General features: G+C 48.0%; 1 protein-coding gene across 1 annotated transcript in view; it reads right to left on the bottom strand.

Moving 5' to 3' along the window:
• Positions 1-17,057: 17,057 nt before the first annotated feature.
• Positions 17,058-27,513, bottom strand: part of DOLK (dolichol kinase) — a 36,676-nt gene continuing 26,220 nt past the window's right edge. The window contains exon 2 of the mRNA XM_086924862.1: positions 17,058-19,254. Within this exon, the coding sequence (XP_086780988.1) occupies positions 17,572-19,143 (1,572 nt within the window). The 5' untranslated portion in view covers positions 19,144-19,254 and the 3' untranslated portion in view covers positions 17,058-17,571. The remainder of the gene's footprint in view (positions 19,255-27,513) is intronic.

Below are 27,513 nucleotides of genomic sequence, written 5' to 3'. Positions count from 1 at the left end.
CACTGTCATGTATTAGAAGAACTCCAAAGATGACGGCAACACCTAACATACCAGTAAAACAAAGACACTGTCCCGTATTAGAAGAACTCCAAAGATGCCGGCAGCACCTAACATACTAGTACTACAAAGACACTGTACCGTATTAGAAGAACTCCAAAGATGCTGCAAACACCTAACATACCAGTACTGCAAAGACACTGTCCCGTATTAGAAGAACTCCAAAGATGCGGGCAACAACGAACATACCAGTACTACAAAGACACTGTCCCGTATTAGAAGAACACCTAACATACCAGTACTACAAAGGCACTGCCCAGTATTAGAAGAACTCCAAAGATGCCGGCAACACCTAACATACCAGTACTGCAAATACACTGTCATGTATTAGAAGAACTCCAAAGATGACGGCAACACCTAACATACCAGTAAAACAAAGACACTGTCCCGTATTAGAAGAACTCCAAAGATGCCGGCAGCACCTAACATACCAGTACTACAAAGACACTGTCCCGTATTAGAAGAACTCCAAAGATGCTGCAAACACCTAACATACCAGTACTGCAAAGACACTGTCCCGTATTAGAAGAACTCCAAAGATGCGGGCAACAACGAACATACCAGTACAACAAAGACACTGTCCCGTATTAGAAGAACTCCAAAGATGCTGCAAACACCTAACATACCAGTACTACAAAGGCACTGCCCAGTATTAGAAGAACTCCAAAGATGCCGGCAACACCTAACATACTAGTACTGCAAAGACACTGGCCCGTATTAGAAGAACTCCAAAGATGCCAGCAGCACCTAACATACCAGTACTGCAAAGACACTGTCCCGTATTAGAAGAACTCCAAAGATGCGGGCAACAACGAACATACCAGTACTACATAGACACTGTCACGTATTAGAAGAACACCTAACATACCAGTACTGCAAAGGCACTGCCCAGTATTAGAAGAACTCCAAAGATGCCGGCAACACCTAACATACCAGTACTACAAAGACACTGTCCCGTGTTAGAAGAAATCCAAAGATGACGGCAACACCCAACATATCAGTACTGCAAAGACATTGTCCTGTATTTGAAGAACTCCAAAGATGACGGCAACACCTAACATACCAGTACTACAAAGACACTGTCCCGTATTAGAAGAACTCCAAAGACGCCAGCAACACCTAACATACCAGTACTGCAAAGACACTGTCCCGTATTAGAAGAACTCAAAAGATGCTGCAAACACCTAATATACCAGTACTACAAAGACACTGTCCCGTATTAGAAGAAATCCAAAGATGACTGCAACACCTAACATATCAGTACTGCAAAGACATTGTCCCGTTTTTGAAGAACTCCAACGATGACGGCAACACCTAACATACCAGTACTACTAAGACACTGCCCAGTATTAGAAGAATTCCAAAGATGCCGGCAACACCTAACATACCAGTACTGCAAAGACACTGTCCCGTATTAGAAGAACTCCAAAGATGCGGGCAACAACGAACATACCAGTACTACAAAGACACTGTCCCGTATTAGAAGAACACCTAACATACCAGTACTACAAAGACACTATCCTGTATTAGAAGAACTCCAAAGATGCTGCAAACACCTAACATACCAGTACTGCAAATACACTGTTATGTATTAGAAGAACTCCAAAGATGACGGCAACACCAAACATACCAGTAAAACAAAGACACTGTCCCGTATTAGAAGAACTCCAAAGATGCCGGCAGCACCTATCATACCAGTACTGCAAAGGCACTGTCCTGTATTAGAAGAACACCTAACACACCAGTACTACAAAGACACTGCCCAGTATTAGAAGAACTACAAAGATGTCGGCAACACCTAACATGCCAGTACTGCAAATACACTGCTCCATATTAGAAGTACTCCAAAGATGCTGCAAACACCTAACATACCAGTACTGCAAAGAAACTGGCCTGTATTAGAAGAACTCCAAAGATGCCGGCAACACCTAACATACCACTTCTGCAAAGACACTGTCCCGTATTAGAAGAACTCCAAAGATGCTGCAAACACCTAAGATACCAGTACTGCAAAGAAACTGGCCTGTATTAGAAGAACTCAAAAGATGCCGGCAACACCGAACACACCAGTTCTGCAAAGACACTGTTCCATATTAGAAGTACTCCAAAGATGCTGCAAACACCTAACATACCAGTTCTGCAAAGAAACTGGCCTGTATTAGAAGAACTCCAAAGATGCCAGCAACACCTAACATACCAGTGCTGCAAAGACACTGGCCTGTATTAGAAGAACTCAAAAGATGCCGGCAACACCTAACACACCAGTTCTGCAAAGACACTGGCCTGTATTAGAAGAACTCAAAAGATGCCGGCAACACCTAACATGCCAGTACTGCAAATACACTGCTCCATATTAGAAGTACTCCAAAGATGCTGCAAACACCTAACATACCAGTACTGCAAAGAAACTGGCCTGTATTAGAAGAACTCCAAAGATGCCAGCAACACCTAACATACCAGTGCTGCAAAGACACTGGCCTGTATTAGAAGAACTCAAAAGATGCCGGCAACACCTAACATACCAGTACTGCAAAGACACTGGCCTGTATTAGAAGAACTCCAAAGATGCCGGCAACACCTAACATACCACTTCTGCAAAGACACTGTCCCGTATTAGAAGAACTCCAAAGATGCTGCCAACACCTAAGATACCAGTACTGCAAAGAAACTGGCCTGTATTAGAAGAACTCAAAAGATGCCGGCAACACCTAACACACCAGTTCTGCAAAGACACTGTTCCATATTAGAAGTACTCCAAAGATGCTGCAAACACCTAACATACCAGTACTGCAAAGAAACTGGCCTGTATTAGAAGAACTCCAAAGATGCCGGCAACACCTAACATACCAGTGCTGCAAAGACACTGGCCTGTATTAGAAGAACTCAAAAGATGCCGGCAACACCTAACATACCAGTACTGCAAAGACACTGGCCTGTATTAGAAGAACTCCAAAGATGCCGGCAACACCTAACATACCACTTCTGCAAAGACACTGTCCAGTATTAGAAGAACTCCAAAGATGCTGCAAACACCTAACATACTAGTACTGCAAAGACACTGTCATGTATTAGAAGAACTTCAAAGATGACGGCAACACCTACCATACCAGTACAACAAAGACACTGTCCCGTATTAGAAGAACTCCAAAGATGCGGGCAACAACTAACATACCAGTACTACAAAGACACTGTCCCGTATCAGAAGAACACCTAACATACCAGTATTACAAAGGCACTGCCCAGTATTAGAAGAAATCCAAAGAGGACGGCAACACCTAACATATCAGCACTGCAAAGACATTGTCCCGTATTTAAAGAATTTCAAAGATGACGGCAACACCTAACATACCAGTACTACAAAGACACTGTCCAGTATTAGAAGAACTCCAAAGATGCTGCAAACACCTAACATACCAGTACTGCAAAGACACTGTCCCGTATTAAAAGAACTCCAAAGATGCCGGCAACACCTAACATACCACTACTGCAAAGACACTGTCCCGTATTAGAAGAACTCAAAAGATGCTGCAAACACCTAATATACCAGTACTACAAAGACACTGTCCCGTATTAGAAGAAATCCAAAGATGACTGCAACACCTAACATATCAGTACTGCAAAGACATTGTCTGGTTTTTGAAGAACTCCAAAGATGACGGCAGCACCTAACATACCAGTACTACAAAGACACTGTCCCGTATTAGAAGAACTCCAAAGATGCGGGCAACACCTAACATACCAGTACTACAAAGACACTGTCCCTTATTAGAAGAACACCTAACATACCAGTACTACAAAGACACTGGCCTGTATTAGAAGAACTCAAAAGATGCCCGCAACACCTAACATACCAGTACTGCAAAGACACTGGCCTGTATTAGAAGAACTCAAAAGATGGCAGCAACACCTAACATGCCAGTACTGCAAATACACTGTTCCATATTAGAAGTACTCCAAAGATGCTGCAAACACCTAACATACCAGTACTGCAAAGAAACTGGCCTGTATTAGAAGAACTCCAAAGATGCTGGCAACACCTAACATACCAGTACTGCAAAGACACTGGCCTGTATTAGAAGAACTCAAAAGATGCCGGCAACACCTAACATACCACTTCTGCAAAGACACTGTCCCGTATTAGAAGAACTCCAAAGATGCTGCAAACACCTATCATACCAGTACTGCAAAGACACTGTCATGTATTAGACGAACTTCAAAGATGACGGCAACACCTACCATACCAGTACAACAAAGACACTGTCCCGTATTAGAAGAACTCCAAAGATGTGGGCAACAACTAACATACCAGTACTACAAAGACACTGTCCCGTATCAGAAGAACACCTAACATACCAGTATTACAAAGGCACTGCCCAGTATTAGAAGAAATCCAAAGAGGACGGCAACACCTAACATATCAGTACTGCAAAGACATTGTCCCGTATTTAAAGAATTTCAAAGATGACGGCAACACCTAACATACCAGTACTACAAAGACACTGTCCCGTATTAGGTGTTTGCAGCATCTTTGGAGTTCTTCTAATACGGGACAGTGTCTTTGTAGTACTGGTATGTTAGGTGTTGCCGTCATCTTTGGAGTTCTTTTAATACGGGACAGTGTCTTTGCAGTACTGGTATGTTAGGTGTTTGCAGCATCTTTGGAGTTCTTCTAACATACCAGTACTGCAAAGACACTGTCCCGTATTAAAAGAACTCCAAAGATGCCGGCAACACCTAACATACCACTACTGCAAAGACACTGTCCCGTATTAGAAGAACTCAAAAGATGCTGCAAACACCTAATATACCAGTACTACAAAGACACTGTCCCGTATTAGAAGAAATCCAAAGATGACTGCAACACCTAACATATCAGTACTGCAAAGACATTGTCCGGTTTTTGAAGAACTCCAAAGATGACGGCAGCACCTAACATACCAGTACTACAAAGACACTGTCCCGTATTAGAAGAACTCCAAAGATGCGGGCAACACCTAACATACCAGTACTACAAAGACACTGTCCCTTATTAGAAGAACACCTAACATACCAGTACTACAAAGACACTGCCCAGTATTAGAAGAATTCCAAAGATGCCGGCAACACCTAACATACCAGTACTGCAAAGACACTTCATTACCGATTTATTTACAATTATTCTAAAACATATGATGTGTAGGCAGGTAATATATAATAAACATACAGTAAAATAACTCCTGTGAGAGCATGTTGATTTCAGGGCTGCATGGGTACCATGCAAGAATGAGGCAGGTTTCTCTGACTCATTCCACCTGACCCTGACTCGGGTGAGGGTGAAAGCCACCTGCCATTCTTCCACTTCTCTGAACAGGTTGTATTCACCTTTTGGGACGTGGGTGATCTACCGGGTGTCGCCCCAATAAATTGGGGGCAATGTGACAATCTAACTCTTAATCCCACTGAAGATTCAGTATTTCTATGCATGCAAAGATTCCATCCAAACATTTTCCTGCTTCACATCCCAATGATTCTTTGATTCCAACAACTGCTGATTTCATAAATCATCGACAGAAACAACTCACATGGTCTTGGAAGGTCAACGCCATTCTAAAGCCAAGGACAAGAAAGTGCAGACACGTCAAGGTCAACGTCTTCTTCTCTACCTTCTGTTGTTAAAGTTCAGCTGTCCTCCTGATTCAATCTCATGCATACACCATTGGTCACATACAGGGTAGGCTTTAGCACGGTGCGGCCGCACAGGCCTTGACCTGGAGGGGGTACTGACCACAGGGGGGGAAGCGCTGACCAAAGGGGGGGCACTGACCACAGGGGGGGTGCTGTGTTCAGCTGTCCCCCTGATTTAATCCCATGCATACACCATCGGTCCCATACAGGGCAGGCTTCAGTACGGTGCAGCCCCACAGGGCGCTGAGGTGCTGACTTGGAGCGGGGGCACTGACCACAAGGGGGCGCGGAGTTCAGCTGTCCCCCTGATTTAATCCCTTGCATACACCGTCGGTCACATTCAGAGCCGGCTTTAGCACGGTGCAGCCACACTGGGCATTGACCTGGTGGGGTGGCACTTGCCACAGGGGGGGGCGCTGTGTTCAGCTGTCCCCGATTGAATCCCATGCATACACCATCGGTCACATTAGGGCAGGCTTCAGCATGGTGCGGCCGCACAAGGCGTTGACTTGGAGGGGCACTGACCACAGGAGGGCGCTGTGTTCAGCTGTCCTCCTGATTTAATCGAATGCATGCACCGTCAGTCACATACAGGGCCGGCTTTAGCAGAGCCGCCGCACTGGGCGTTGACCTGGCGGAGTGGCACTGGCCATAGGGGGGGGTCACTTACAGGGCCGGCTTTAGCACGGTGCGGCCACACTGGGTGTTAACCTAGCGGGGGCACAGACCACAGGGGAGCGCTGTGTTCAGCTGTCCTCCTGATTTAATCCCATGGAGACACCGTTGGTCATATTTCAAACACCATTTCTTGGTTCGTTTGTTATCACTGATGAGGTTAATCCTGCAGCCTTTCATCTGATGACGCCTCAACCCTGGAGAGGTCATTTTGAAACCATACGTTCCCTGCAGTGTTGCATGAGTTAGCAATGACGGCACCCTTTTGACTCCTGATGGACTCCGTGGACCTGTGACGTAGGTGTAGAGAATAGTCAAGAGAAGCAAGGTTTGAGATGTTGAGTTAGCAGTAACACGCAGACAAATAAAGACGCATCATACTAAGCTCTGTGTGTGACGTAGTCATTGGCGAGTACCCAGGCTGGGCGGATGCTACATTCCCGACTCTTATCAGAGGTGTAGTTTCAGAACCAAAACTTGTTGTGGTGCAAGGCTGACCAGAGTATAAGTGATTCACTAATCTTTCAAGGATGTCGTATATTTTTGATACAAGGGGAAGATTAGTGAGTGTTCTTGGGAAGATACTTCCTCGGTCCATGCTCTCTCTTGCAGTGGAGTAGCTAGACCTTTGGCCGCCCGTGGAGCGGGTGGGGGGGGGGGGGGGGGGGGCAGAGGGAGGGGGGGGGGGGGGAGTCCTGGAGATTCCTTAGTTTACCACCACATGACTAATCGCCCCCTCTTTGCTACGCCTTTGCTTTCTTGTTTGTTTTTTCCAGCAGCACCCTGATAAACTCAGTCTTAGGAGGGAGCATAATGTTAGTATTGAAACAGACATTCATTGAGCAGCCGCATACTCCCTTGACCCTGTGCCTTTGATGTGGAAGATAGCCGGTCCTTCATTCCCTCTCTTTAAGGAGTCTCCCCACACTGCCCAGCCAGCTCCGGTGTCTCCATGGTTGCAGCCACTCCGCGAGGTGTCCTGCTTGTGTTGTAGAGAACCTACACTGCTGGCAGGACACAGAGGTACAAAGGATGTCAGACAAGGGCCTCTTCTTCCTTAACATTTCTTGAAAACTCCATCCTTCTGAACGGCCTTCAAAGACGGTTTCCTGTCCAGTGTTTCAATCAATCAATCAATAATTTGTAAAGTGCACTACATACCCGCGAGGGTCTCAAGGTGCTGGGGGGGAGGAGGTGGGCGGCGCTACTGATTGAACAGCCAGATCTTGAGTAGCCTCCTGAAGGTCAGACGGCTGGTCTTCATCTAGTCGGGGACGGCCTTCATTCCTTCGTGGAGGTTGGCTTTGGCAGTGATGGGTCCTTGGTGAGGGAGAGGATCAGCGGAGTGTCGACGGCATAGATTATGTTGAGGTCGTGCTGTCGGGCTACATGTGCGAGCAGGGCCATGTAAATGTTGATCAGCGTCGGGCTGAGGGACGATCCCTGGGGCACGCCGCCGCAGATGCGTCCTGGATTCCATAATCCTAAAGGGGTGTACACTTTTTCCTGTGATGTCATTTCCTCCTTAGAGCATGAACAAGGAGGATTTTGTCAGAGAAACATATATTGCAATGCTTTTCGTTTTATTTTTCATCACATTCATCATCCATTTTGATACATCGTTGCTCCTCAATATTTGTGCTTTTTTTCTTCGCAGGAAGCCTTATGTTTTTTTTGGAAGACCTTCTGCTGGGCGTCTGGTCGACCCTGATTCAAGGCGGTGGTCTCGCCTTTCGACCGCTGCATTAAGATTTACCAATATTAACAACAATTGTCCCATTGTGTTTTTTCCTGGTAACTGCCACACTAGTTAGGACACACTTGACACCTTTCACATGTGTGTCACGTGTTGGGTGGGTGGAGGTCAGTGGCGGCTGGGAGCAGTCACCCTTTTCTTGAGCAATCCTATCATGAAGGGAACTAGAGAGACCTTCACTGCGTCCACTCCTAGACAGTCTGCCACGATGGTTACTACTCATTTTACGTTCCCCATTGTGGTTTCCTCTGTTTCCTCTCCCAGTGCCTGTTGATCATGTTTCCTTTTCCACGAAATAAGGATTTCAGTCCTAGGTTTCTCACAACACGTTAGCAACTTTCTGTTGTGATGTGATGTGAAATGGCACTTATATAGCGCGCTACCACACCAGGGAGTATCTTGGCGCTTAGATTCCTGATTGTCAGTTGGCAGCAGAATGTCGTGGTAAAACTACCTGTCTGCAGGGAGGATCATAGAGGCTCCATGCATCCGGAGTCTGGCAGGGGATAGATCCATGTTTTTAATAATTTTCTGAATTTTTGCTCGGTTTCAGATTGACGCAGGGATGGAGGTAAATTATTCCATGCCTTCGCGCCAATAACTGCAATGGATTTTCCACCTCTTGTTGTCATTTTAAACCTAGGGACATAGAGCAAGTTTGCTGTGGAGGACCTGAGTGTTCATGACGGATGGTATTGTCTGAAGTACTTGCGCAAATACAGTGGGCCTTGGTGGTGGAAGGCTCTGTATGTGATGGTAAGAACCTTAAACAGGATGCGTTTATGTACTGGGAGCCAATGTAAGGCATCTAAAGCTGTAGAGGCCGAGGACTTTCTAGGCAGTCTGAGGACCAGCCTAGCGGCTGCATGCTGGACCATTTGGAGTCTGTGCAGGGCTGATTTATTTAGCCCTGCATACAGACTGTTGCAATAGTCCAGCCTGGATGTTATTAGAGCTACAGCAACCGTAAGTCTGGCACTCAGAAGGAGAAGATCAAACATTTTCTGAGGCTCCTGATGACACCAAAGCATACCCCTGCTACTTCTTTGGCTTGCGGATTAAATGACAGGGTATTGTCAAACTTAATGCCCAGATTTCGAGCAGCATTGATAGTCTTAGGGGGGGCTTCTACCTTTTCAGGCCTCCAATCTTGTGAAGAAAAACAGTTATTAGGACCAAAAGGTATAATCTCTGTTTTTGCGATTTACATTTTAAGTGGTTGTGTGTCATCCACTTGAAGGTTGCTGACAGGCATTCTTTCAATGTCAGTTCTGCATTAGATTGATTTTTATCAAGGGTCAGAACGAGCTGGGTGTCATCGGCGATAGTACTGATGTTAAAAGAAGAGATTAATTTTAATAGGGGGACCATATATAGGTTGAATAGAGTGGGGCTCAGACTAGAGCCCTGTGGAACCCCTGTTTTCATAGTTTTTTCTTACAAACAAAAAGCGCCCAACATAACAATCTGGCGCCTATGTGCCAGATAGTTTTTAAACCATTCGAACACGGTTCCAGTTATGCCTGCATTAGCAAGGCGATGTAAAAGGATAGAATGGGATACCGTGTCGAATGCTGCAGAGAGATCTAATAGGATCAGGACAGCCAGTTTGCCCTGATCCAATGCAGCAAGGGTGGTTTCGGTGGATGACAGGAGTGCAGATTCGGTGGAATGGTGGGTCCTGAAACCTGCTTGACAGGGATGCAGAATGTCATTTTCTTCTAGGAATGCCATCAGTTGTTTATTAGCATAGAATTCTGTAATCTTGCAGATGGCAGGGAGAAGAGAGATGGGTCGTAGGTTGGACAAAGTTGTAGGGTCTTGTAGCGTCTTTTTCTGTAACGGTCTCACTGCCGCCACCTTCCATTGTGGGGGGATCTCCCCTGATTGAAGGGACGAGTTGATAATGGAATTGATACATTGATTAACCTCCTGTATTATGGATTTAAGCAGCGTAGGGGGGCAGGGGTTGAAAGGGGATCCTGATTTAAGGGCAGAGATTCCCTGAAGAGAGTCAGCTAGACTAATATGGCCAAACTTTTCCCATCTGGGATGATCATATCAGTTTCGTTCACAGACTCTACTTTCACGAATTGGGGAAAGTCTTTTGTGAGCGTATCTATTTTTTGGATGAAATAGTTGGCTAGATCGTTACACAACGTATGAGACGGGGGTATCTCTTGGGTTAAAATTTTAGGCTTAGTGAAGCTATTAACAATTTTAAAAATGTCTTTTTGTTTGTTGTTAGATGCTTCAATGCGGGAAGTGAAGTACTTAATTTTTGCAGCTTTAATAGAGGCATGATATGATCTCCTAGCATTCTTATATATCTCCTTTGCGTCATTCTCATAGTACCGTCGCCATTTACGCTCTAAAAGTTTAACTTCCACCAATTGTTCTTTTAGTTTGTCAGGGAACCAGGGAGCGGAAAATCTCCTTTTCCCTATGGAACCTCTAGTTCTTTCTGGATTTCTAATTTTATTTCCGATCTCTGTCATCCATCTCTCAAACCTCTGGTAGTCTATGGTGGTGTCCCCTAAAAGGGTTGGTTTACTTTCTTGGCCCACCTACCAAGGTCAGGGTGCTCCAGGATTTTTCCCCAACTAGGTAGGGTTTTCCCTTTATTTGCTACCTCCTTTGCCATCATTTTACTCCCTTTTAATTCAATATTGAATTCAATGAAATAATGGTCCGTCCAAGTCTGTGGTACGGGGTCTTTTACCATCATTTCATCTAGATTGGAACTAATACAATCAAGGGAGTGGCCCGCCTTATGAGTAGCTTCTAAAGTCCTGAGCGTTAATCCCAGAACCTGCAAGGTTTCTTTAAAACTAGAGGCGTAATGGTCATTGGGGTCATCTAAGTGGAGGTTCAGATCCCCAACAATAGTAAAGTTGGCGTATCTGAGGATCAGATCACCCAGCACTTCCCCCCCACGCTGGCAAGAAACTGTGTGGGTTGGTAGGGAGGGCGATAAAGCAATGCTCCCGAAAAAGTGAAAGTGTTGTGCACTTGTATGCAGAAATTTAGGCTCTCGGCTTCTTCAATATCTGGAAGCTCCTTAATTGAACATTTAAAGATGTCCCTATAAATGATGGCCAAACCACCTCCACGCTTTTCTACGTGATCTTGTCTGCAAATAGAATAACCAGGGGGTACGGCATGAACTATGTCTGGGTTAGACCAGTCCCGAAGCCAAGTTTCTGTAATGAATAGGCAATCCAACAAATTTTCGTTGACCAAATCAAATATGTGGAGGGAGTTTTTGCACATTGAACGTGCATTTATCAGACCACATTTCATATAGTTGGGTTCCTCTTTCTTAACAATAGGGTGGTAGGGTTCTAATGTGTGTCTACAGGCAGGACAGCTGATGGGGCCTGCCCACTTACCTACCCTGAGAGTGGTTGCAGTTGGTATGTGCATATTTATTCAGGGCTAAGATATTCTCTCTAGATAAATACGTCACCTGAGCATAGTGGTTGGCCCTTGGCCCGTCCTTGGCGCGGGCAAGCGCAGACGGGCTAGACTCAGGCTCGCTCAGGCGCGACAATGGCACGCCCGCTGCTCGCGTTCGCTGCGCGAAGCTGTGGCCATCTTTCTTTGTAGTCCCTTCTACAGTGCAAGGGCGCTGGGACTTGTAGTTCAGCACAGGAATTGAGAGGGGTCTGGTCCCGCATCACCGGCCACAGTACCTAATCGTCTGTGAGCCTAGAGGGGCGCGCATAAGTAATGCAGTAAGCGGATTTAAAGCAGTGGGCTGAGTTAAAATCACAATTTACGCTGCAAATAAAACACAAAAACACAATGTTTAAAAAGCACTCAGGCTACCACCCGGCTTCCGCCTAAGGTGCAAGGTTAATTAAGCGCTAATGGCAGGAACTAGTGGAGTTCTAAGATCCACAAAACTCTGAAGCTGTGTCTCTCTATTTATTTCCCTTTGCTTTCTTTTTAGTTCTTTATTGATTTTCAGAGGATTAATATACTACATCAAGAGTTCTGTGCAGCAATCCTTACACAGCATCATTACAACACCAATGCATGCCATGTAGACAGTGTATTGAATACCCCTCGCCACCCATGCTTCCCTATGTTACACATAGTTCTCACTGAGAGCCAGCAGCATACTACGGTTGCAACTTCTTGAAGGAGCTCCATGCCATGCTGACAGGGCTCTTCGTGCCACTCTCACAGGGCTCTCTGTGGCACATTGGCAGGTCTCTATGTGGCACGTTGGCAAATCTATATGTGGCATGCTGGCAGGGCTCTCCATGCCATGCTCACAGGCTCTCTGTGCCACGCTCACAGGGTCCTCCGTGCCACGCTGGCAGGGTTCTCTGTGCCACGCTGGCAGGGCTCTCCGTGCCACGCTGGCAGGGCTCTCTGCGCCAAGTGTGTCACGCTGACAGGGCTCTCCATGCCACGCTGACAGAGCACTCTGTGCCGCGCTGACAGGGCTCTCTGTGCCACACTGACAGGGCTCTCCGTGCCACACTGACAGGGCTCTCTGTGTCACACTGACAGGGCTCTCCGTGCCATGCTGACAGGGGGTTCCGTGCCACTCTCACAGGGCTCTCCATGCCACGCTCACAGGGCTCTCTGTGCCATGCTGTCAGGGTTCTGTGCCACGCTGACAGGGCTCTCCGTGCTACGCGGACAGGGGTTTCCATGCCACGCTGACAGGGGTTTCCGTGCTACGCTTACCGGGGTTTCCGTGCCATGCTGACAGGGGTTTCTGTGCTATGCTGACAGGGGTTTCTGTACTGCGCTGACAGGGGTTTCCGTGCTACGCTGACAAGGGTTTCCGTGCTACGCTGACAAGGGTTTCCGTGCTACGCTGACAAGGGTTTCCGTGCTACGCTGACAGGGGTTTCCATGCTATGCTGACAGGGGGTTCTCTGCCATGCTGACAGGGGGGTTCCGTGCCACTCACAGGGCTCTCCATGCCACACTCACAGGGCTCTCTGTGCCACGCTGGCAGGGTTCTGTGCCACGCTTTTAAGGCTCTCCGTGGCATGCGGACAGGGGTTTCGGTGCTACGCTGACAGGGGTTTCCATGCCACACTGGACAGGGGTTTCCATGCCACGCTGAGAGCGGTTTCGGTACCACGCTGAGAGGGGTTTCCGTGCCACTCTCACAGGGCTCTCCGTGCCACGCGGACAGGGGGTTTCGTGCTACGCTGACAGGGGTTTCCGAGCCATGCTGACAGGGGCTTTCTGTGCTACGCTGACAGGTGTTTCTGTGCCACGCTGACAGGGGTTTCCGTGCCACGCTGACAGGGGTTTCTGTGCCACACTGACAGGGGTTTCCGTGCCACGCTGACAGGGGTTTCTGTGCCACGCTGACAGGGGTTTCTGTGCCACGCTGACAGGGATCTCCGTGCCACACTCACAGGGCTCTCTGTGCCACGCTGGCAGGGTTCTCTGTGCCACACTCACAAGGCTCTCCGTGCCACGCGGACAGGGGGTTTCGTGCTACGCTGACAGGGGTTTCCGAGCCACGCTGACAGGGGCTTTCTGTGCCACGCTGACAGGGGTTTCTGTGCCACGCTGACAGGGGTTTCTGTGCCACGCTGACAGGGGTATTCGTGCCACACTCACAGGGATCTCCGTGCTACACTCACAGGGATCTCCGTGCCACACTCACAGGGCTCTCTGTGCCATGCTGACAGGGGTTTCTGTGCTACGCTGACAGGGGTTTCCGTGCCACACTGACAGGGTTTTCTGTGCCACACTGACAGGGATTTCGGTGCCACACTGACAGGGATTTCGGTGCCATGCTGACAGGGGTTTTGGTGCCATGCTGACAGGGGTTTCCGGGCTACGCTGACAGGGGTTTCCGGGCTACGCTGACAGGGGTTTCTGGGCTACGCTGACAGGGGTTTGCGTGCCACTCTCACAGCGCTCTCTGTACCACGCTCACAGGGCTCTCCGTGCCACGCTGGCAGGGCTCTCTGTGCCACACTCACAGGGTTCTCCGTGCTACGCTGACTGGGCTCTCTGTGACACGCTCACAGGGCTCCATGCCAAGCTGGCATTGCTCTCCGTATCACACTCACAGGGCTCTCAGTGCCACACTCACAGGGCTCTCTTTGTCACGTTGGCAGGGCTCTCCGTACCACACTCACAGGGCTCTCAGTGCCACACTCACAGGGCTCTCCTTGTCACGCTGGCAGGGTGCTTCATGCCACGCCGACAAGGGATTCCGTTCCACGCTGACAGGGGATTCAGTGCCACGCTGACAGGGGATTCAGTGCCACGCTGACAGGGGATTCCGTGCCACGCTGACAGGGGAATCCGTGCTACGCTGACAGGGCTTTCCGTGCCATGCTGACAGGGGTTTTCGTGCCATGCAGACAGGGGTTTTCGTGCCATGCAGACAGGGGTTTTCGTGCCATGCAGACAGGGGTTTTCGTGCCATGCAGACAGGGGTTTTCGTGCCATGCTGACAGGGGTTTTCGTGCCACGCTGACTAATACAGTACTTCATGTGATAGCGTATGGGTGGGATTAGTCGTACCGTGCAGTACTTTGTGCGACATCATATGAGTGGGATTTGGCCTACCTTGTCATACCGTGCAGTACTTATTGCGATATCGTTGGGGTGGGATTAGGCATACCATGTCATACTGTGCAGTACTTCTTGCGATATCGTAGGGGTGGGATTTGGCGTACCTTGTTCTTCTGTGCCGTACTTCATGCGCTATCGTAGGGGTGGGATTAGGCGTACCTTGTCATACTGTGCAGTACTTTATTTGATATCGTATGTGTGAAATATGTCCAATGTTGGAAACATTGGATGGTGCAGTGAAAGTTAAACTTGGTTAAGCAGGCTCTTAAATTTAAGTACTATTGTTACTTGTGAATTTCAAGCCTTTTTAGGTTTGTTGCTGCATCCTCTTGTTACACCCTGTCAACCGTACACTGAAGTCTGCTCTCTTGCATTTATTCTCATTCAGCCTGTTCCTCTCAGTATGGTCACTCCTTCATTACCCAGCAGCAGGATTCAACCTAGGCGGGAGAGAAGTGTTTGTTTCGACAGGAGATGTCAGGCAGACAACTTGCTCGATCAATATGTATCACACCAACAGGTTTTCACCGAGGTGGATCTTGCAAAAAAAGCAGTGTGGCACCAGATACGTGTGTTATGGGTGAAAGGATTTGATCCTAGAAGGTGAGGGTCAAGTCCCAATGGGGTGTCAGTCTTCCAATGAGCTCCAGCTTGCAGGCATCCAACATTCATGGGATGGTATTTTGCAGACAGGGAATTAGGCTTGAGTGGGCTGTTTTCCCTTATCTCCACCTTTCCTAAAAGTGATGCAAGGGTATAATGTTCATCTGGAGGGATAAAAAAAAAAAATGCAGGAAAGTGTTTTCTTCTTTCTCCTATCAGCCTTGGGCAGGATTGAATCCCCTGCCAGGCCCAAAGGCAGGGGTTTCATATATTCTCCAACCATGCCTTGCTCATGGGTGGGGCCATGTAAGTAACCTCCATCCAGCTTGGCAACGTTGAGAGTGCAGCATGACCTTCTATTCCCGGCCTTCACATAGGATGGCGGTATATCTTCTTACCCGCCCCATGGCTTGCTTAAGTACAGGAATGATGTATGTCATTCTCCCCCTACTGTGTCCAAGCGTGTGGGGTGATACTTCTTCACCCTCCCACTTTGCCAAAGAGATGGATGGTGTTCAGCACCCATGAGCCCTGCTCACGTGGCAAAACAGGGATTGGTAAAGGGGGGTTCCTTCAGAGGCAGCTAGCAGCCGTGGCCCACAACATGCTGCAGGCATGAAGATCAGTGGCATCTCACCTGTCCTCCATGGCAGGCTTCAGGGAGCAACCTGAGGGATAGATTACAGCTTGTATTTTACAACAAAAGTGAAACACACAACTTGCCTTAAGGAGAGCAAATATCCAAAAAACAGTAGTCCTAAAGTGCCCTTAGAGTGCAGGTCTTGTGGAGGGGTGCTTAATGAACACTAATGGATTCCCTGCAAACTTTATTAGGGCCCTATTTGGATAACCACGAAAAAGACAACATTGTGTGAAAGATATTGGAGGCATAGAGCGGGGCAGGATGCAGATCTTTGGGGTAAAAATGGCTTCACCTGTGATTTGTGAAACGGTGGTAGACAAATACCGGTTGAGTGATGTACTGCTAAAGCATGAAAGTGCTGATTTAATGTAACTATATACAGAGGTTTTACCCAGGAGTTGCTGTGTCTTTGTAGATTATTTCTTTAAGTTGGTAGAAAGTCGCTCTTTAGAGACACCAATCACTGACTGTGTAATTAGGTTCCTTTAAGATGTTTTAGCAAGAGAAAATTTCACTAGACCCATTGATTCCAACACATTTCAGATTGCTTAAGAGAATATTGGAACATTGATCACATTAGAAAATATTTATGCTGCCAGAATTGGTTGGCCGCGTGGAAGTAGTTTATGAAGTGATCAGCGAGTGCAGAAGGAGCTCTGGCAGAAGTTTGTGATGCTTTAAGATCTGGACGGTGGGAGACGTTATACAGTTTCTATGACTGGCCAGGAGGGCTTTGGCAGAAAGGTGAATTGATCAGGAAAGATCAAGGGAAGCGAGTTGAGTCTGGCTGAAGAGTAGAGTTAGACTCAGAGAGGCGAGGCGTTCAAAGCAGGTGGGACACTCTGTACTAGGCTCTATCCTGCATTTGAAGGGCTCAAAGTAGCTCCTTCTATGGCTTGTTTGATGTGTAATTAAAAAAGGGTAATAATCCAGATGTCGCCATTACCGACTGCAGGAAGCTGGACCGCCATATATGCATGGTGACCCCCTGGACTTCCCCTGGAAGCTCGAGCGAGACTGGTGCTGGCAGTCTGTAGGGCAGATATCATATAGGCAGAAATGAAGAAACAAAGAAGATCAGCGCTTGGACATTGTTCACATTATTTTTAATCATCCTTGGACTCTTGCGTGTATTGCTCAATGATGATGATGAATACGTTACATAGCTTCGAGGCATACCTGTTCTGGTCATCAGTTGCGTGACAGAGGTTGATTTGATAAGACAGAAAAAGAATACAAAATGAATGTTAAAAAAATGCTCAATATTATTTACTTCCTTCATCATCTTACGTGTATCTCCCTGCCTCCCGATACCTTTGCCCCCATGGCATAGACGCGAGCAGTTGCAAGACTGGTTGAATCAAGATACAGTAACCCATTTTTTTTAGCTGAATGAGCCATGTTCTCACTTATTCCAGTCTGGACATCAATCACAATTTTCCTGAAAACCAGAAATGTTTTAAATTACAAGTCGCGCCCACTGCACTCTGTGTGTACCCTTTAACTGAAGTGCCTGATGCACCTCTTGGGCAATAGTACTGCAGGACGTGGAGCAGCGTTTACTGTGTCAGTAATCCAGCACGGATGCAGTAACCCTTAACCCTCATGCCATCAGCAGGATCTGAAGGTAGAGTGGGAGAAAGAGGTTATCTATCTGCAGTGTGAAGGCTTCCAACAGGGACACCAGGGTGATGGACCCCACAATCCAGGCGTAGTGGGCATTCAAAGTTACCCCACTGTCAAAGATTAGGATCAGAGCCACAGCAATCACTTGTCCAAAAATGGACATCATGGTTCCCTCAAAGGTCTTCTTGGTACCGGGCCACTTGAGTTCGCCCATGGTGCTGCCACAAATGGAAGCCAGGGTGTCTCCGACCCCAACTGCTAGCACCCCACAGTAGGGGACGAGCGCACCAGCGCCAAACAGGGCACTCTTATGGACACATCGTCTGGGAAACAGCCAGATGGAGAGGGACATGCCCAGGAGGAGGTAGATATGTGTGAGAATCAGGGGCCCACTGTCCCGCTCATCCAGGAAGAGCGCCAGCAGGTGACGCAAGGTCTGTCCCAGGGGCCGGATTCTGAAGTACCGCACATACTCCAGAAAAACAAACACTGACATACAGACCACCGATGCCACAAACAGAAGTTGCTGGTCCATGATAATGCCGGGCACGTAGGTGGCCACCACAATAAAATGAAAATATTTCCTGGTAATGGTCGTGACGCGATGCTTTTTGCACTCTGAAGATCGCTTAGAGTTTTGGTAAAAAACGACGCTGCAGGCAACCACGGTCAGCAGGCACCAGTACAGGAGCAGGCAGAGCCTGGTGCGTGTTTGAAAGAGGAAGCCAGCCAGCCACATGAGTGGGTTCTTCCAGGTCAGATACTGGAGCCAGGGCAGGAGGACACCCAGTGCCAGCACTGCTGTCAACATGTGGAAGAACAAGGAGGAGATCCACGTCCCAGAATCCATGAAGAAGAAAAGAGCAGCAAAGAGGATGCCTAGAAGGACCGTGCCAACCACTGCCACCAGGAGGAAATAGTCCACGGGGTCACCTCTGCTATCCACTGAATTCAAGGAGCGTTTGATGAGATGGTTGAGAACAAAGCTGATACCACCCAGGATGAGCAACGCCTCCCCAGGAGTGAAGCACCGAGGCAGCAGATAAAGAAGGATCATGCTGAGGTAAACGAAAATGAGCAGCACTTCCAAGATTTCGATCACTTCAGAGACCACTAAAGAATGCTTCATAGAGTAAAGGATGGCGCTCCCAGCCACGCCGGATATTATGCAGGTGTTCCTTGGCACTGGTTTAGTGATACCCAGAGCAATCACAGAAAGAAAGAAGGCCAGAGACATGCCAGTGGCAGCCACAATCACACCAAAACGTTCAAAGTAGACATGCCCTGCCGCCTTACACCTCTCGCTCATTACAATCCCCAGGAGAGGGATCACCACGCTGGCTGGAAGGAGGCCGCTGTTGGCAGAGGAGCGGAACTGAAAGACCGCTCCACCAGACTGCAGAAGACGGTCCCATTTGTGCTGGACGTAGAAGGCCTGAACTGCGAGAGCAACGACACACCACGAGAGGCGGTTCCAGACCACGCCATGAACACAGAGAACCACAGCAAACACGATGAGGGACTCCACAAGCACTGGTTTATTCAGCATGATGCCAGGAAGAGGCAGTCTTCAGCCGGAGCACCTCCCTCTAAAATGTCCACTCACAGGGTGGGTGTGCAGTAAGCGTCCTCTGCCGCAGCACACCATACTCTGTCACTCCTGTAGATAGAAGTAGAACACATTTAGAAACATAAGACTATTCTTAAAGAACGGCAGGCTAGTCTGAATTTATATCTTGAAGTGCTACATATATCTCTATTGACTTACTGTTAGACTTGTGCAACAATATCAACAATTCCACCAACAACCCCCCACACCAAGTCACTATCACAAAAATGAAATAATTTGAGGGACTCCGCAAAGCAAGATCATTTTCAATTTTCAGAGCTGCAGAGGAAGATTGACCACAGTTTATGGACCAAAACAAAAAAGAAAGGTGTCCTTTACACCACTCCTTCTGAATCTGATGCATAAGAAGTATTAAAAGGTTATCCAACTATTAAGACCTAGAAGTCAACACAGATCGTTGGCAAGACCAGAGGGCTGGCGTCTGTAAAGCATCTGTGTACAAGGCACAGTCTTTTGAACAGAATCCTTTGCCTCAAAGCAAAAAAACGCTGGCCTCTTGAGCACCCAATGCTTGGTTGGGATTTTGCACAGGCAAGATCGTTTGGACTGCAAGATATTGTATTTGCTGCAGTTCATCCAGCGCCCAGGCTGGCAGCCCCATGGAGAGATTGTTGCACTAATCCAATCTGGCTGGTGGACAGGAGGTCACAACAGTAGCATGGGATTTCAGCTGAAAATATGACAAGACTTTTTTTTTGTAGCACAGAAGATAGAAGCTGAACTTGCGGTACTTTAAGGAAAGCAACGGATAGAAGACAACCATGTGCCTGAAATATTTGGGGTGAGCTTTTTGGGAAATGTGCACAAACCCCTCAGCAGTGCAGTCCCCGTCAGGACCGTGCACCTTGTTTTATTATTCACATTCTACAGAACATCTAAAAAGACTATTCTTCACTAAAATATCACAGCAGTCCAAGAACAGCAGTTTACATTCATGCTCCAACACAATACCAAATCTACTACAGCAAAAACATGGATTTTTGTTCTTAACATCCATTTGTGCGAATATCTCTGAACAAGCATAATATTCAAGCTCTTAGGTTGCTTCCAGCGCAAAGCCCTTGCCTAATCTTTCTTTCATGTTTGCCTTTTTCCATCAAATCTAGACTTGGGCAAACATTACTTTATAGCTTGTTACACTTATAAGTTCAGTGCCGCAAGATGGGGACTTGTATCACTGCGACACAGGAAGGATGCTCACATTTTTTAGATGCATGGAATACATTCAGCTGTGTTAGCTCATCTGAGTACAGCATGTGAGACCTCAATGTACTACACAACAAAATCTGTTTCAGTGAATCTAAAGCAACAATCAATCAAACAGTCGTACCCTCCCAGCAGGGTCAATACATCCTCTCCTAAATGACAACCCAGTCGGCATGCTGGAAAAAGGAGCCGGTCACACATCCTAACAACGAGGGCCAGGGCAGAGGACTTCCTCCGCCATGGGCTGCATAAACACAGCCCGTATGTCATTCAGAGTGGTATCTAGGACTGAACCATTAACTATGGAGCTTTAAAATTACCTCAGAGATTTGACAGGGGAGCCTGCCTCTGAGTCTGGTTCCGGGCTGGCCAGATTGCCTACTAGCCTGCCCCCGGCTCAGGGCCCTGCCCATGTTCCCTATATCCCTCTGCGCCTCCCTCAAGAGTATCCTGCCCTTGCTACCTGACCATTTGAGCAGTTCCCTCTTCCATACTACAATTTGCGGACCACTCACTGCCTTCCAGTTCCTAGTTATTTCTTGCTTTGCAAGGATATATACGCTAGGTCTTGAAACCTCCCTGTAATCCTGGTCTTTGTGGGGTGGGGAAACCAACTCAGCGGGCAGTGTCCCGGGGTTCACAGAATCTCCCTCCCAGTGCTCTCCTCGAGTGTCTGTATCACAGCCCCCCAGAAAGAGTAACTCAGGGCATTCCCAAAACATGTGCAAGAAACTGGCCCCCCACAGCGGCACATCTGGGGCATGCTGCGTCCGGTATGTGGAAGTATCTACCTATTTGTATGCCCTGTACAGTATGTAATAGTGGATTAGTTTAAAGCGCGCTTTTCTAGAGACTTTTAGTGTGTGCTCTAATATCTTGTCCCACTTATTCTGGATAATAGTGGTGTCTAGGTCCTCCAACCATCTGGCCTTCAGTACGCCCAGTGGCAATTGCTGGTCTGTCCTCAGTGCCCTATAAAGACAGGACACCGTCCGTATAACACTTGCTGATAACTCAATATATTGGCAGCTCTGCAAGGTAGTAGGTTCCAGCAACCCTTTATCCAGTGCTTTCTAATCACCACCATAAATGCGATAGCCATCGGCCCCCGGACGCTGATCAAAATCGTTGTTTCGTGGCTGCCTACTCCCTCACGCACAGGACGCCCGTGAGTGTGATCACCCATCCTCCATATCCTTGGAACATTTTTAAATTCAGTGTAAACAGTGCTGTCACTATTGTTGCCCTAAACTTGGTCAGGGACTTCAATTTCCCTGAACCTCGCCCCAGGGATCCACAGGGGTAGAACGAGGAAGTAATAAAGGAGCCGAGGCTGGGTCACCATTTTGAGGAGAGCTATTCTCCCCCTCACCGATAATGGGAGCGTCTTCCAGAAGTTCATAGAGGCTCTCAGGGAACCAACAGCTCACCCCACATTTACCTCCAGTAAGTCGTTACAGTCGTGATAGATCCTGACCCCCAGGTAAGTTAGACACTGGGGCTCCCATAGTACTCCTGACAGGTGCAGTGGCAGACTCCTCCATGATATTCTTGGCCCCCTGAAGTGTTGTACAAGAAAAGCAGCACATCATCTGCATATAAAGCTATCCGGTGGCAGTGGTTCTGGATTGTCAACCACCCAACGCCTCACCCGTCCTTGCATGCACCGCCAAAGACTCCATAAGCGGTACAAAAGGGGGTGGTGATGGACGGAGCATCTGAATCAATCAAACACTCACACCCAGTCAAAAGATCTGGGTTTAATCCATCACCGTTCTTTAGTCCACTCTGCCACCCCAGGTCAGACATGGCTATATGCAAATCAGTCTGACCCTGTGCCTCATGGGAACAGTCCAGCCCGAACTGCCAAGCCATGTCTTCCCTGGACCGGAAACAAGCTTCCGAGGACCGGTTTCTGGCATTCCAGCCGTCTTCAGCCCGGCTTGCTTGAATCCAGTGGCAAAGTGAGCAAGGGACTCACGTCTGAGCATACCCTGCCACACTTATGGCGGCCAAAAGCGGTACAAAAGGGGGTGGTGATGGACGGAGCATCTGAACCAATCAAACACTCACACCCAGTCAAAAGATCTGGGTTTAATCCATCACCGTTCTTTAGCCCACTCTGCCACCCCAGTTCAGACATGGCTATTTATTATTATTATTTTTTTTATTTGCGGTATTTATAGAGCGCGACACTCATCCCTAGGGATATCACGGCGCTATATACCAAAAGGACTACTGATGGCGTATGCTGAGAGGTTACGGTTTGGGGAAGAGGTGTGTTTTCAGTTTTTTTCGAAACTGAAGGTAATTTGTAGTATGTCTTAGGTCAGTAGGGAGCTCATTCCACCTTTTTGCTGCAAGGTAGGAAAAGGAGCGACCGCCTGTTCTGACTTTGTAGATGCTTTTGGTTTTAGCCAGAGCTGATTGACATGAACGTAGGTTCCTATTGGGTACATAACATTCAATCTTCCCTTGGAGAATTGTGGGGCCAGTTTTATGTAAAGCCCTGTGGGCATGGCTAAGCAGTTTGAAGGCAGCCCTCTGCCGCATTGGGAGCCAATGGAGTTTCTTTAAGCACTCCGATGCCGAGTCTCGTTTGCCTTTGTTGCAAAGGAGTTTGGCCGCCAGGTTTTGCAAAACCTGTAAGCGGGAGAATAACTGTTCGTTCATCCCTTCAAATAATGATTTGCCATAGTCCAGGCGACTGACCAGTAGGGCTTGTGTGACAGAGTCTGCAGTCCAGGGGTATCCAGGGAAATATCCTGGCGAGAAGTTTAAGTATGGCAAAGCCCTTGCCACAAAGGGATCGGACGTGATCCTTCATGGACAGGGCATCATCCATGATGATTCCCAAGTTCCTGGCATGTTGTTTAGGAGTGGGGGCCAGTCCCAGTGAAGGTGGCCACCATGTGGCATCCCACACGCGTTTGGCTCCACCAAACAGAAGAATCTCCGATTTGCCTGCGTTCAACTTTAGGCAGTGATTGTGCATCCATTGGGCCATTTCGGAAAGGCAGTCATGTAGCTTAGTTTTGGTAACCTCAGGCCCTTCGTCTATGGCCACCATCAGCTGCGTATCATCCGCATAGGAGCAGATGCCAATGCCCCACTTCCTTCCAATGTCAGCAAGAGATGAAATATAGACAATGAAGAGGGTGGGGTTCAGTGAGGCGCCCTGAGGGACCCCGCAGCCGATGGGGTTGGGCCTTGAGTGGAACTGACCCATATGTACTGCCTGGGTGCGATTACTAAGGAAAGAGTGTAGCCAATTCAATGCTGTGGATTGGACTCCATTGCTCCGGAGTGTGTTCAGCAGACAGTTGTGGGATACCGTGTCAAACGCCGCTGACAGGTCAAGCAGTATCAGCGCCACCGCTCCACCTTGATCGGTGGAGGATTCAATACTGTCCGACACTGCCAGCAACGTTGCCTCGGTGCTGTTATTGGCTCTAAAACCAGTCTGGGAGGGATCCAGAAGGGAATTACTTTCTAGGTACCATGTCAGCTGTACGTTGACCAGTTTCTCCAGAGCTTTAGAGAGGTAAGGAATCTGGGAGATGGGTCTGTAGTTCTCTGGGTTGAGAATGTCAGATCCCGCTTTCTTCAGAAGGGGGTCACAGAGGCGTGCTTCCAAGCATCAGGGAAGGTGGCAGTGACTAACGATTTGTTAAAAAGTTGAGTGATCAGGGGACAGAGTGTGGGTGCAATTTTTGAGAACACGAAGTGGGGACAGGGGTCCGAGGGGGTATCCAGATTTAACTGTGTTCAGGACTGCTAGAACCTCATCTGCAGAGAGTGGTTCGAAACTGTTTAGGCGGGGTGCAAAGTCTAATGGGTCTGTGGGTACTTCTGGTGACATAGCAGTCTTGGATGGGTTGTCTGAGTTGCTGTGGGCGTTTTGGGGGTGAAGGTAGAGTATATTTTCTTGATCTTTTCAGAAAAGAAAGTGTTGATACGCTCACAAGCCTCGGTCGAGGGGGTGAGTGTTTGTGAAGTGCTGGATGGTTTGCTAAGCTCCTTCACTATTCTGAACAGTTCTTTCGCTGAGTTGCTGTTTTCTTGAATGCGCTAAGTAAAGTAATTCTTCTTTGCGTTTTTGATGGCAAGAATATACTGCTTCCGTTTATGGACATAGTTTCGTCTCGCTTCCTGTCTTTGGACTGTCTCCATAGGTGTTCATTTTTTTGACATTCCTTTTTAAGATTTTTTTAGGTGGGGGGTATACCATTTCTCTGTTATGTTTTTTTTTCTAGATTCCCGCATAGGGGCTAGTTTGTTTAATGTTTGCAGTATTCCAGCATCTAGTAAGGCGACGTCATTACAGACAGGGGAGTCCTCTGATAGTTTGACATTAACCTCTTGAAAATCTTTCTCAAAATTGGATTCGTCAATTAGCCTCCATGCTCGTTTGGAGATGTGAGGGGCTATTTTGGGTTTCAGAGGTTTACCGGGAAAGTTAAGTGAGAAAGATATAAGGGAGTGGTCCGACCAGGATAAGGGGTGGACCTCTTCTGTTGGTGGATTCGATGTTAGTGAATAGTAGGTCTAGGGTGTGGCCAGCTGAATGCGTGGGGCCCACTATCCACTGCCTCAGTTGGATAATTCCCATGTCGTATTCCAGCTGGGAGGTTCCTGGGGCATCCATTTTCTCGTAGTGAATGTTGAAGTCGCCAACAATCATATAGTTTTTTCATATAGTTTTTGTGTTTTAGGCAGAGTGGCAGGAATTGATTCAATAATTTGGCTTGTTGTCCAGGGGGATTGTATATAACTGCGCCAGCTAGAATGGTAAGGCCCTCGAAGAGTACTTTGAAAGGTAAGGTCTGATGTTCGATGTGGGCAGTTGTTGGTTCAGCAAAGCATGTTAGATGTTCCCTGAATATCACAGCAACCCCCCTCCTCTTTTACCAGGTCTATCTTGCGTAATCATTTTGTAGTTGGAGGGGAGGGCGTTTGCTAGGTCTGGAGCATTGGTCTCGAAAACCAGGTCCGGGGTCTTAGATATGAGTAGATCCCAGATGTCCAGGGCATGTCTAGGTAAGGATCTAGCATTAAAATATAGACAGTTCAGCACAAGGTGATTTTTTGCAAGGATTGTGTGGTTGCCTGGTGGGGTTTGACCAATGCTGGACCAGCGACAAGCGGGCAGGAGATAGGTACATAGGAAAATCTTGGCCCAGTTTGGGTACATAGATGTGTTTTTATACCAGTGTTGACTTTATGAAAGGCTAGTAGCTCGCTGCGCGAGTAGCGAATCAGCGTGGACAGGTTTTGAGTAAAACCAGCAGGGGTATAGCCCCTAGTCCCGGCCGGTCGCGGACGGGCGCAGACGGGCATACCTTTGACGCGCTGGCGGCGCGCCCGCTGCGCGCGTCCGGCCCAGGCACATGTTTTGTAATGGAAGGGAGGGGGCGTGTCCTCAGGGCGGTGGGCGTGGCCTCGCTGTCCTCGTAATTGGCAGCAACTAATTGGTTACACCCGCAGCAGCGTTCAGATCGGCTGCGCGGCGTGCACGGCGACTCGAAGTCAGAGGGGAGTGCTCAGGGGCAGCGTGGCACACGGGTAAAAGCAGTTATTAGCAACAGAATACGTTTTTTTAAAAGTGAGCAATGCTCCCGGCTTTCTGCCTCAAGAGGTGTCTTTCGGGCTATATGCAAATCAGTCTGACCCTGTGCCTCATGGGAACAGTCCAGCCTGAACTGCCAAGCCATGTCTTCCCTGGACCGGAAACAAGCTTCATGGCAATGGCGAAAAGATACGAAGACAGTGGGAATCCTGGACGTGTCTCCTGCTCCACCACATAACTCTCCGATATAGTTCTGGCGGTGCGTACTCTAGCTGTCGCCCATGTGTATTGCAATTGTGTCCAGGCTACAAACCGCTCCCCCAGTCCCATGAGTAACATAACCTCATAGAGATCGTGCCACTCAAGGCTGTCGAACGTCTTCTCAATTTCAATAGTGAATACAACTGCTTCCACTTTAAGCCAATCAGCAGCCTCCATAATTACCAGCAGGCATCTGATATTAGTCGCCGTGCTACGGCCCAGAATAAATCCTGATGATCGGGAATGATCAAGGTCGTCATATGATTAAGGCAGGTCGCTAAGATATTGCTCAAGATTTTATAGACAACATTCAACATTGACTCTGGAATATACGCTGCGCTGTCGTGTGCTGGTTTTTCTGGCTTCAGTATGGGGACAATTACTGCCTCCCTAGTAGATCCCAGTAGGATACCATTGTCATAGACCGTGTTATACAATTCCGTCAGCTTAGGCACTAGTGCTAGAGAGTAGGTGACGTAGAATTCCACTGGCAATCCGTCTGTTACTGGGGTCTTATTTTGTTTCAAATGTTTAACTCCTGCGGGGAAATATCATCCCCCACCGCTCTCGCCTCTTCCTCAACAATACGCGGCCGGGCGTTGCCCCCAGGTAGGCCCGCACCGCCGCCATATCTACTGCTGCAACGCTTGTGTAGAACATCAAATAGTATCTGGCGAAGATACCATTAACGCCTTCTTGGGAGTATATCTCTAATATGGACGATTCTCTTTTAGAGGGGTTTGCCAGCCAGGCCAGCTGGGAGCCGGACCTATCTCTTTCAGCATGGGTCTTGTCCAAATATAGTTTATAATTGAAACATCTATGGCGTTCAACCTGGGTCGCCACTGCCTGCTTGGAGTCCAGGAGAGCTGTTTAGAAGTCCGACCGCTCTGGGCGTTGCAATTCTACCTCTCTAAGTGCCTGTTCGGCTACTCCGATCTTCCCCAGTAGAGTGTGTCGAATGCACTTTGCCTCTGCCAGACATGGCCTCGGACCACCAGTTTAAAAGCGCCCCACTCCATGTGCGGAGAGGATGCTGTACCGGCATGGTCAGCGAAGAGCTGGAGTATCTTCTCCCGTATGGTCTTGCGGAAATCTTGGTCCTCTGAGGCCTGTGGTTTAAGTCTCCATGTGGGAATGGATGGCAGAGGCTTGGCCCATCGCAGTCTCATAAGGACAGGGTTATGGTCCGACATAGTACATGCAAAGTACTCAATTGTCTGTATTAATCTATGTATTCCCCTGAGAAAAAG

The sequence above is a fragment of the Lissotriton vulgaris genome, chromosome 5, assembly GCF_964263255.1.
Source record: "Lissotriton vulgaris chromosome 5, aLisVul1.2, whole genome shotgun sequence".
NCBI classification, from domain to species: Eukaryota; Metazoa; Chordata; class Amphibia; order Caudata; family Salamandridae; genus Lissotriton; species Lissotriton vulgaris.
Note: the sequence above shows the minus strand (reverse complement) of the source record. Positions and strands in the feature narration are given on the sequence as shown.